The sequence below is a fragment of the Cricetulus griseus genome, chromosome 5, assembly GCF_003668045.3.
Source record: "Cricetulus griseus strain 17A/GY chromosome 5, alternate assembly CriGri-PICRH-1.0, whole genome shotgun sequence".
NCBI lineage: Eukaryota > Metazoa > Chordata > Mammalia > Rodentia > Cricetidae > Cricetulus > Cricetulus griseus.
Window position 1 is genome coordinate 35,141,412 of NC_048598.1, and position 12,552 is coordinate 35,153,963.

Below are 12,552 nucleotides of genomic sequence, written 5' to 3' on the forward strand. Positions count from 1 at the left end.
GTCCTGAGGCATTGACTCCTTCATCTAGGGCTTTCCTTTGTGTCATGTTTTTGTTTTGTGAGCAGTTTCAGGTTCGTGGAGGATTTTCAGAAAAATACAGACAAGTCCTATTAGCTACCTTCCAGTTTTCTCCTGTTACTAATGTTGTTCATTAATCCAATTGATGAGCCAATAATAGTATGCTAATTAAAGTCCATTGTTTGGCTGGGCATAACAGCACCCACCTTTGATCCCAGCACTTGAGAGTTGGAGGCAGGTGGTTCTCAGAGTTCAAAGCCAGCTGGTCCATAATGAATTTTAGGATAGCCAGAACTACATAGTGAAACCCTGTTTTGAAAACAAAAACCAAATGAAAAAGGAAAAAAGTCCATAGTTTATATTAGAGTTTACTCTTTAGGGGTATACTCTGTGGATATAGGCAAATGTCCATCACTGTAATATAGTGTGGTTCTCAGCCCTAAAAGTCCTCTGGGCTCCACCATTCCCTCACTGTCCTTGGACCGCTGACATCCACTGACCATCTATTGTTTTCATGGTTTTCTGTGAATGAAACAGAACACGATGATTCACACTCTTTTGCCAGAAGTGAATCAGCAGCAAACATTTCCAGGGTCTGGCACTGAGCATTCTTTCAGCTCTTGGTGACACTTTTGAGAGACTTGTACCTTTACATTTCTTGCTAGAGTGCAGGGAGTAATATGGGGGAAAATGTATAAAAATGCCATTTCCATATTATGAATTTACTAACAGATTAAAAGCACCTGGGGTATGGATCTATTTAGAATCCCAGAAGTGAAAGGGGTCAGTATTTGTCTGGACCTAGCAAGTATTGGGCAAGTTAAAAAATGCAGTAAGGCCAGGCGTTGTTGGCACACGCCTTTAATCCCAGCACTTGGGAGGCAGAGGCAGGTGGATCTCTGTGAGTTCGAGGCCAGCCTGGTCTCCAGAGCGAGTGCCAGGATAGGCTCCAAAGCTATCCAGAGAAACCCTGTCTCGAAACACCAAAAAAAAAAAAAAAATGCAGATGTGGTGGTGCATGCCTTTAATTCCAGCACTCAGGAGGCAGAGGCAGGAGAATCTCTGTGGATTTGAGGCCACCTGGTCTACATAGTAATTTCCAGGACAGCCAAACTGTATAGAGAGACCCTGTCTCAAAACAAAACAAAACAAAACAAACAAACAAACAAACAAACTGCAGTAGAGCTGTTGTGATTGTGCAAACCTGTTATCCCGGCACTTGGGAGGTAAGCCTCAAGATCTAATTGCTGTTGATTGTCGCCATTTACTGGGCATTACACCAAATAGTTTTAATACCCAAGTCAGTTCAGTTTCTGTTTCCACAATAAGAAACTGATTTGACAAAGTTGCTTCATAGTAATTTAGCAGAGCTGGAGTTTGACCCTAGATCCATCAGAACTTTAAACAGCTTTTATTCTACCATACAGTTTCTTTGTTTGCTTGATGTAGAGCACCTATCATGAAAATAAAAAGTATTTAATTTAGGATCTTTTTTGGTGTGCATGTGTATGTATAGACACATGTGTGTGCACATGTACATATGCCATGGTGTGTTTGGAAGTCAGAGGATAACTTGTGGAAATCAGTTGTCTCCTTCCACCATGTGGGTCCCAGGAATGGAACTCATGTCATTGAGCTTGGAGGCAGGTGCTATCACCTGCTGAGCAGTCTCATTAGTCCACTAATTCAGTTTTGAAGCGTAGTTCTCGATCTCTTCTTGGTTTGTATCTTAAGGAATTAATAGCAGAGTTATTGGGATATGGGGATGAAAATTTTTATGAAAAAAATTATGACTACTGTATGTTTAAGTAATCCACACTCACTTTTTGTATACTCGAGAATGAAGGATGCTATGGGATTAAGTGTGTTGAAAAAACAGATATTCCTGGTAGTTGTCGATCATGGGTTTTACAGATATGCCCGAGGTGTTGAAGGAAGGTACAGTGGAGGCAGAAAAACCAGACTGATAAGTAGGAGAGGTGGCAGGAAGTGCTAGCATAATCCCTAGTCTCTCCTATTTCACCTCTGTCTGTGTCAGTGCTCCGAACCATCGTACTACCTTCCTCTTCCACATCCCAAATGCATTCCAGGCTCCTTCCCTCCCCTCTTACACAGGGTCTCAGGCCTGTAGATCAGGATGGCCTTAAACTCAGACATCCACCTGCCACTGCCTCCTGAGTGCTGGGATTAAAGGTGTGCACCACTATGCCTGGTTCCCTCATATTATCTCTGTGCTTCCCAGCTTTAAAACACGCAGGGTCTTCCCAATGTGCTCCAGACAACCCATCCTCTACAGCCTAACAACAAAGGACCCCAGGGTCTGGCCTTCCAGTCCATACCTCATTTTTACTCCAACTCCACCAGCATGGTGTATGACTCAGGTGGAGGCGTTGCTTCCTTCACTCACTGCGAGACTGGATGTGGGTTGAGGTACTTACAGAAACTCATTCCAGACCTTGAACCCTCGGCAAAGTACTATTCTGACCTCTGGGGTCTCAGAAGCTACACATAACTCTGCTGTAAGCATACAAGATGCCCTTGCTCAGACCCTGATGGCCTTCACTAGAAGGACAGACAGGAGTGATTTTATTGGCAGTTACTGTGTGAATTCTGCTCCTCTGCCAGTGACTTAAGATGGGTCATTCCCTGTTGAGGAGAATCTAAGTCAGTTGAGACATACAGCTTTCTTTAATAGCCTCTGTGTCTTAGCTTTATGGAGGCTGGTTTATGACCTCCTTTCAGAGGTCGGAGTTATGTGTAGATGAAGGACATATATAGGGATACAGTGTAATATTATTATTTATGTCTTTTACTACATTATAAAAGTGATTTTTCCACCAGGCGATGGTGGTGCAGGCCTTTAATCCCAGCACTCAGGAGGCAGAGACTGGCAGATCTCTGTGAGTTTGACGCCAGCCTGGTCTACAGAGTGAATTCCAGGACAGCTAGAGCTGTTACAAAGAGAAATCCTGTCTCAAAAAACCAAAAAAAAAAAAAAGTGATGTTCCCCCCACCCCTAGTTTAGAAGTATCCATTCTCGAAGTAAATTGATTTTCACAGGAACAACTGCAGTTATTTTGGAAAGGGGGTCTAAAACTAGGTAAAAGTGAATGGGTGATCTTAGTACATGCTGAAAGGGCCTTTGGAAAGGTGAGGAAAATAAGACCCAGAATTCTAATTTTTCATATTTCACATTGTTAAAACATGAGCAAAGAATTCAGACCTTGGGGCTAGGGAGATGGCTCAGTTGGTAAGTTTAATTCTCAGAACCCACATAAAAAACACCAGGCATGGGCTGGAGAGATGGCTCAGGGGTTAAGCTGCTGGATGAGCAAGCATGAGAACCTGAGCTGCATCTTCATGGAAAGCCAGGAGTGGTGACTGCGGTCCTAGTACTATGGAGCTAGAGACAGGTGACGCCTCAGGGCTTGCTAGCTCACTGTCTAGCTGTCTCAGTCAGTGTTCTATTGCTGTGAAGAAACGCCATGACCAAGAAAACTCTTATAAAAGAAAGCATTTATTTGGAGGCTTGTCTACAGTCTCAGACACTTAGTCCATTATCATGGCAGAGAGCACAATGGCAGGCAGGCATGGTGCTGGAGAAGTAGCTGAGAGCTGTATTCCAGTTCACAAGCAGGAAGAGAAGGAGGGGCTGGCCTGGGCTTTTGAAATCTCAAAGCCCACCTTCAGTGACACGCTTGCTCCAGTAAGGCCGTACCTACTCCAACAAGACCACACTTCCTAATCCTTATAATCCTTTCAGATGGCAATACTCCCTGATGACTAAACACTATGTGAGTCTGTGGTGGCCATTCTGACTCAGACTACCACACTGGTTAAAGCAGCAAGCTTCAGTAAGAGACTGTGTCTCAAAAATAGTAAGGTAGGAAGCAATAGAGGAAGAATATCCCTGCATCAGCCTCTGGCTTACACACACTCATATAGGCAAGCACACCTACATATACACGAATGTGAACAAAGCCAGGCATGGTGATAATATGCTTGTAATCTCAGTACTGGGGAGGCAGAGTTGGGGATCCCTGGGGTCCACTGGCCAACCAATAAGTTTCATGGCAGTGAAAAACTGATTTTAGGTTAGATGGGGCCTGGAGAGAAGGCTCAGCAGTTAAGAGCACTGGCTGCTCTTCCAGAGGTCCTGAGTTCAATTCTCAGCAACCACATGAGGTCTGATGCCCTCTTCCAGCATACAGGCATACATGCAGATAGATCACTCATACCAAAAATACATAAATAAATAAAATTTGAAAAGAAAAAAGTTAGATGGTGCTTTAAAAAATGACACCAGGGTCATCCTCTAGCCTACATGGGCATGTACACACATAAAGCATACACACCCATACAAACTTGTACACATACACAAAACACAAGCATACAGCCCAAAATTCTGACTGACTCTAGTGTGGTTACTTCGTTTTGATTCTTACTCCTCTTTGCTCTCAAGCTTACCCCTCAAAGTTCCTAGATGCTTCTAGGTTCACGTTCTTCACTCTGAGCAGCCTTTAGACATATTGGAAAGGTCGGTAATGCTTCAACAGGAGGAAGTACTGCATCTCATCTTGTATTTTCTTGTGACTGTGCTGAAGTCCTGACATGTATTCAAGGACTGTTCCCCAGCTGTATGGCCACCCACACCTGTGGTGGAGAGAAGGGTGCTTGTTACAGTGTCAGCTTTTGCTGCAGTGGTATTTTTAAACTGACAATTTAAAGGCAGCTGGTATAAACCTAACAAGCCTGAGTAATTACTTGTGCTAGGAACTTTAATGCATGGTATATGGATCAGGCTGAGAAGAAACTGATGCCACCAAGATGGTGATGCATGATTGCCTTTTATAGGACTTCTTCATCATTTTGCCTTGAAACTAGGCTTTAGAGATAGGGTTTCACCTTGTATTCTAAGATCATTGAAGGCCATTACTTTTGTAGTTCTGTCTTCCACTTGATGATCACTGTTGGAGCATTGGAAATCCTGTGAGCAGTGGGACTGCTCTTGACTTGAGTCTCAGCTTCTATTTCTCTGATTCCTTCTAAAACCCTATAGGTCCCCTTCCGGTTCAGGAGTACAACTGAACAGCCATAGGTGAGTTCAATACCCTTTCCTCCCCAATTAACAAGTTTAAATTGTATCTTATAAAGTTATTGAGCTGGGTGGTGGTGGAGCACACCTTGAATTCCAGCACTCAGGAAGCAGAGGCAGTTGAATTTCCAAGTTTGAGACTAGCCCGGAGGGCCACACAGAAACCCAGTCTGAAAAAAAGCAAAAAACAAAACAAACAAAAACCCACTGCACTGAAAGACTTTTTTTTACAAGTAAACCAAATGCCATCTATTTATCTAAATGCCATCTGTTTTATCTAAAGAATGATCGCTGAGGTAGAAATAGTGTTCTGGTTTTGTCTGGACTCATTTCTTCATCTCCCAGCCCACGTGTGTTAACCCCCAGTTCTAGGGGTTGACAGAGAAAGAGTGTGTGGAACAGATCAGGCTTGCTGAAGTGTGTGTTTTACCTCTTGTGCTGTGACTTCCAACACTGATGGAATTCATGTCTACATATGTGTGCTTTCCATTCTTTTTCAGGTATAGCAGAGACTATGTGGTAGAAGGGGAGCCTTACGCTGGTTATGACAGACACAATGCAGAGGTGGCAGCCTTTCATTTGGACAGGTATGTGGAATCTCCTGTTTCCTGTTCGTCATCTCTTCCAGAGAGAACTTAATGGACTCCCTCAAGAAGTGAGTGATGCAGCAGTAATGTGGGCTTCTTCCCTGTTTATAGCTGTAGGTTAGTGCCATTGTAGTTCTGCGAATCCCTAATATTTGGGTCCTGCATAAAAAAACAAAACACAACACAATAAATCTTTGTAAAGACGTATGCATTTTTCTTTTCTCTTTTCTTTTTTTGGTTTTTCAAGACGGGGTTTCCCTGTGTAGCTTTGGAGCCTGTCCTGTAACTAGCTCTTGTAGACTAGGCTGGTCTGAAACTCTGCCTCTGCCTCCCAAGTGCTGAGATTAAAGGCGTGCACCATCACTGCTCGGCTGACTTATTTATATATGAGTGTTTTGCCTGCATGTATGTCTGTGAATCACGTGTGTGTCTAGTACCCAGGGAGGCCAGAAGAGGGCATTGGAGTCCCTGAAACTGGAGTTACAGATAGTTGTAGGCTGTTGTGGGGATGCTGGGAACCAAATCTAGTTTTTCCGAAAGAGCAGCAAGTGCTCCTAGCCAGAGCCATCTGTCCAGCCCCAAGAGGGCTAAATATTTTTAACCCCAGACTTTTACTTCCTATTAGTTAACTTCATTCTTGGCATGCTTTGTGTCATCATGGTTGAAGATTCTAATTGGTAAATGAAAATGTCAGAATGAGAACAGAAGTTTGAATTTAAATCTCTGTTTTGAATTGGCCATAAATTGGGCCTCATAGCTCTGTTGTTTTGATTCTGTTGTAAGTAATACTGACTTATTACCATAACTGAAAATACATAGCATGGAATTGAGAATGGATTTTGTTGTTTTTTATACAAAATACACAGCTTCAAAAATCAGAATAGTTTTTTAAAAAGAAACCACAAAATCACCATGAATTCTAATATAAACAATAGCTAGTTTGGTGGCACCTACCTGTAACCTCCATACAAAGGAGACAAAGACACGAGGACTGGGAATTCAAGGCAGGTTTGTGTTACATAGTAAGATTAAAATCAACCTCTACATGGCAAAACTTTGTCTCAGAAATCTGGGGATACAGAAGCCCTCTAGAAAGATTGATACTGTTTTTACAGGCACCTCTTAGCCAAACTCTGGTATCCCAATTCCTCCTTACATGTTCTCTTTCAGTCTGCCATAGTGACTCTAAAAGACATGATTGTGAGCTAGGGCAGGAGGTGGCTCAGGGGTAGAGCACTTGCCTATAGGCAACCCCAGCCATGATGAGACAGTAGGAGAAAGAGAAGCTGTTTAAAAACATGAGGAAATCAGAAAAGAAAAGGCAAGTTTTTGTCTTTTTCTGGATTAGGAAGAATTTCTCATATTTTTACACATACTGTAGTAGAATATGGGTCACAAAAACAGAGGACTGGAGACTGGAGAGATAGCTTAGTGGTTAAGAGTACTTGTTGCTCTTCCTGAGAACCTGGGTTCCATTCCCAGCACCCATACAACCATCTGTAACCCCAGTTTCAGGGAATCCAACAGACATGTAGGTTGTGTACATACATACATGCAGATAAACCATTCATACATGTAAATAAATACTTTATAAAAACTAGAAGCAGAGCTGAGCATGTGGTAAACATCTGTAATTCCTGTACTTAGACAGCTAAGCAGGAGTTGAGGCTAGCCTAGGCTACTGTTTAAAAAAGACTAAACTGGATAAATACCATGAGTAGTTAAGAGAATAACTGCAACTGTTAGTGCTAATAAATATGGGACATGTTTCTTGTCACTAGAAATATTTTAAAATCCCTTTGGAACCATAACTTACTATTTCACCTTCTAAAATGACCAAGTTTTGTTTGTTTGTTTGTTTGTGTGGGGGTTTTTGTTTTGTTTTGTTTGGTTTTTTTTGGTTTTTTGAGACAGGGTTTCTCTGTGTAGCTTTGGAGCCTATTCTGGCACTCCCTCTGTAAACCAGGCTGGCCTTGAACTCACAGAGGCCTGCCTTTGCCTCCCAAGTGCTGGGATTAAAGTGGTGTGCCACCAACCCCCGGCCTTGTTTGTTTGTTTTTAAAGATAATGTTTTATTGTCAGGAATATATTGAATTTATATGCTACTTAAAGCATTATTAATTTTGTTGTCTTTTTGTTGTTTTTTGTTTTTTGAGACAGGGTTTCTCTTGTGTAGCTTTGGAGCCTTTCCTGGCACTCCCTCTGTAGACCAGGCTGGCCTCGAACTCAAAGAGATCCACCTGCCTCTGCCTTCCTAGTGCTGGGATTAAAGGTGTGTCTGGGTAAGACAGTGGAGCTGGTCCTGGTGGTGTGAGTGTGGATGAGCCAGACCCCAAGGCCTAAGAGCAAGAGAACTGGCCCTGCTCCTTGCTGCAGACTGTGTTGAGTGGGTTGGCTAAAGCAGTGCTGGAGAGCTCACCCAGGTGGTGACAATGGAGGAAAGCCAGCAGGCTGACCAGCCCAGCAACCACCCAGACCCAGAACCAGGATAATGAGTCAGCCCATCCCAACATCCATCTCATCTATGAACTGTTAGAGTGTGAGAAAGGGACAGATTTACAGATCCAAAACTGCAGCATCCCCATGACACAGGATGGCAACAGGATATCCAAGAGGCACCCGAGTGAGAGCCCATTATCAATAGTGTAACAGACACCAGAGGCCTTGCACCAGAACAGTGCCTCGTTGCAATGAACACTTGCAAGGAAAGATGAAAGGACTAAAGGGTTAACAATGTAACTCAACTGGCCACACTACAGCTTCCATGATGAGATTCTTCTCCTTTTCTTATTTGTGTTTGGTTGGTTGGTTGGTTGGTTGGTTTGGTTGGTATTTGGTTTTTCTTTTAAATTTTGGTGGAAAGTTTCAAGGGTGGAGGGCAGATGAGGACAGGAAGACAGATGGGATCAGGATGTATGATGTGAAGTCCTCAAAGAATCAACAAAGTAGAAAAAACTAAACAAAACGAGAACAACAAAAAATAAAAACAAAATGAGTATTTTCTAGTGCTTAACTTTCAGGAAGACCTGCAAATGTGCCCTTATTAAACTGTCCTGTGGGCATGTTGTTTTGGTCAGTTTGCAGTTTGTCAGAGTTTTATCAGAGCTTTGAACCCATCTAAGTTTAAGCATGATATTTCTAATGCATTGTTAACAAGTATTTCTAGTTTTGGTTATGGAAAAATTCTAGCAGAAGCAGAGGTACTAGGCTTAACAGTTTCTTATGTTTTGCCTGACTCGCCCACCCTTTTTTTGCTGAACTGTTGAATAATGTACATCTTTACAAACTCATGAACATACGTACCTCTAAAACCTAACATTAACTCACCTACCTACCCACCTCCAAAACCTTTATATCTTTAATGGGATTGACCGTGGTTTTTGATACTTAACTTAAAATACATCCCCAAAGATTTTTCTCTTCTCTCTTCAACCTTCACAACCAGGATTCTGGGTTTCCGCCGAGCTCCCTTGGTGGTTGGCAGATATGTTAATCTGCGGACAGAGATCAAGCCTGTGGCCACGGAGCAGCTGTTGAGCACCTTCCTAACTGTAGGTAAGAGATGAAGGTGTTTAAATAGGAGTGTGGTCAGTAAGGTAATTAATGGGGCATCTTTGAACAAGTTAGTCGTATCTCTTTCATACCTAAAGAACTCAAAGGAATGTAAAAGCCTGCTCTCATGTTAGTGTGGGGATTAGGTCTAATGGGGAGAGTGGGAAATGAGAATCTCTTCCTAATATATTCTTCTAGTGAAACTGGTAACTACTTCTGCTTGATCTTCCAGCTAAGTCTCAAATGCAAGATTTGTCCTAAATTGATCCTGTCTGCATATCATTGTCCTTGTTTTTGTTTTGTTTTCCGAGACAGTGTTTCTCTGTGGTAATAGTCCTGGTTGTCCTGGAACTCACTTTGTAGACCAGGCTAACCGTGAACTCACAGAGATCTTGCCTGCCTCTGTCTCCCATGTACTGGGACTAAAGGCATGTGCCACCATTGCCCGGTGGTTTATTGGTTTTACTTTTTTGACACACACACACACACACACACACACACACACACACACACACACACACACACACACACACACCATACACACATACACACATACATACATGTTCTCTCTTGGGAACTGTCTCCCGAGAAGTAGGGGAACCAAGGATTAGGGAGATGACTCAGCTGGTAAAGTGCTTGCTATACAAGCATGAGGACCTGAGTTTGGATCTCCATACCTGTGTAAAAGAAAACAGATATGGAAGGGGCACCTGTAATTCCAGTGCTAAGAAAACAGAGATGACCAGACCCTTGAAAGCTCACTATTGACCTAGTATAACCCAATTGGTATTATACCCCAGGTTCAGTGAGAGACCTTGTCTTAGAAAATAAGGTGGAGAGTAATTGAGAAAGGCATTCACTATCAACTTCTGGTCTCCAGGTGCGTGCCCCTCCACATAAACATGCACACATAAAATAAATAATAAAGAATAGAGGAAACTTAAAGCAACTTTGTAAGGCAACCAGAAGTTCCACTGTAGAATTGCATTTGGGTCACCACTCTTCCTCCAAGGATTAGTTTTTTTTATTTTGTTTTGTTTTTTTTTTCTTTTCTTTCTTTTTTCTTTTTTCTTTTTTTGATTTTTCAAGATAGGATTTTTCTCTGTAGCTTTGTAGACCAGGCTGGCCTGGAACTCACAGAGATCCGCCTGCTTCTGCCTCCCCAGTGCTGGGATTAGAGTCATGTGCCACCACCACCTGGCCAAGGATCAGTTTATAACTCATAGACTTAGGTATGACTCTCATGGCCCTGGCTCCTGTTATCCTACTGTGATGCACAGACGGGGTCTATTCAGTTTTGTTCTCGTTGGGAGCTTGATAAACAGGAAGAATTTAGAGGTGCTGTGTCCCCTTGTCTTTGCCTCGTGGTGGTGACTTTTTTGGTGATTTGGTGTTCTACTTCATGGCATAAATGTTGAAGCAGACATTAGAAATTGAATTTCACCTTGTTTTTTACTAAAATGAATATATTTATACTTAAAAATGAGGTGAAGCAATACCTGTCTCAAAAAAATCTACAAGGATGGTATATAATATGGAAAACTGATTTCTTTTAGTGACAAGGTGGCAGGAATTCTAATGTTATAGTTCCTACTGTCATAATTGAAACACTAAATTTCAGATATTGGCTAGTGAAAATAAAGTTGTAATTTCTTTTCTATCCAGTTCACCTCACTAGCCCCTGACTTAGCATTGATCCATTGTCCAGGCTGAGGACAGAAGATGGACAAGGATGATTAGGAAGACAGGAGGAGCGTGAGCTCATGTGGAAGGTGTGTGGGGGTTCAGCACTGAGGAGAGGAAGTAGTCAGGACAGGGTCACTGAAGGGCCTGTGCAGCAGAGACAGAACTAAAGTGAGTATAGGATATAACAATTAAGAGATTCATGGACTGGACTGAACAGTGGGGTAAGCATCTCAGCGTGGAGGAGCAGTAGGCAAGGAGAAGAACTTAAGAATGACTCCAAATTTCTAGATTGGACAGTCAAGTGAATGCAGAAGCAGTTAGCTGAGCGGCGTGCAGAAAAGAATAAGCACAGAAAGAAATAAAGCATCTGGTTTTGGATATGTTGTTTCAGGGTCATCTAGGAGTCTGTGTGAACTAGTCATTTAGTAGCTAACGGAGAAAGGCTGAGATGGAAGCTGAGATCTGAGAGTTCACCCAAGGAGAGAAAGGAGAACTTCGGTGATCAGAAAAGCAGTTTCTGAAGTTGAGTATGCCCAGGAAGTGGTCAGAGCTGGAGGCTCAGGCCCACAGTGTAATGGGGATACTGAAGTCAGGAAAAGCACGTTTTGTCATTTTATTAAGAGAAGTGGATGCCGTTGGTTGGTCTCTGAGTGTCAGGCACACACTGAGCATTGGCCATAGACATGTCTCCTTTTCACTACCTGACAGGGAGGGCTGGCATACTTGGAGAGCTATAATTGCATGCTCAGCGTTGTGCAGTCCTTACTAAAATAGCTTCTATTTCAAGGGCTGGGAATATAGCTCTTGAGAGCACTGGCTCAGAGTCCCTTGGTTCCATTTCCAGTCCCAACTATGAAGTTTATATTTTAACTCCAGAAATCAGAATAAACCACATATTCTTATCTAATACATTATACTTCTTTACCTAAATAAGATTCTTATTTACCAAATTCAGGGGTTTGGATTTCTTTGTTTTGTTTTGTGTGTTTTAATTTTTTGAATCAATAATTTATTCAGTTTGTTAACATGCTTCAAGAGTCAAAAGAACTACAGTAGCATGTTTTCCAGTTCCTCTTAGTAACTTACTTCTTTTTACACACATACATGTTTATATTTAATACTACCATTCTACATACTATATGGTATACTACACATACTTCTGCATCTTATTCTTCTTAGCTAGCAATAACCTCTCTTAATCATTGGTTTTCTTTTTATATGAATATAAATATATATTTATGTTAAGTTCTACCATTCTATACAGCTACAGCATACTATCTGTAGCTTCTACATATCATTCTTTTTAATATATTATAAAAACCTTTCATGTTACATTTAAGAAGTTCTTCATTCTTTTGTTGTTTGACTAGTATATTATTCAGAGTTCTCTAAAGGAACAGAACTGAGAGAATGAAAAAAATATATAAAGGGGATTTATTAGACTGGCTTACAGTCTGTGATCCAAGTAGTTCCATAATGGCTGTCTCACAATGGAAATGCCAAGAGTCCAGTAGTTGTTTAGTCCATGACACTGGATAAACAGCAGTCTTGATCTGGCCCTGGAGTCCTAGAGGAATCCTGGAGAGCTGCTGCTTTGGAATCCCCAAGAAGTTA

General features: G+C 41.9%; 1 protein-coding gene across 8 annotated transcripts in view; it reads left to right on the forward strand.

Annotated features, from left to right (window-relative positions):
• Nucleotides 1-12,552, forward strand: part of Fam20b (FAM20B glycosaminoglycan xylosylkinase) — a 40,149-nt gene that overhangs the window by 12,572 nt on the left and 15,025 nt on the right. For 7 of the 8 annotated variants that reach the window (XM_027417300.2, XM_027417298.2, XM_027417301.2 and 4 more), the window contains 3 exons: nt 5,078-5,116; nt 5,614-5,700; nt 9,146-9,255. In XM_027417300.2, the coding sequence (XP_027273101.1) occupies nt 5,078-5,116; nt 5,614-5,700; nt 9,146-9,255 (236 nt within the window). The remainder of the gene's footprint in view (nt 1-5,077; nt 5,117-5,613; nt 5,701-9,145; nt 9,256-12,552) is intronic. The other variant, XM_027417305.2, reaches the window with a different exon arrangement.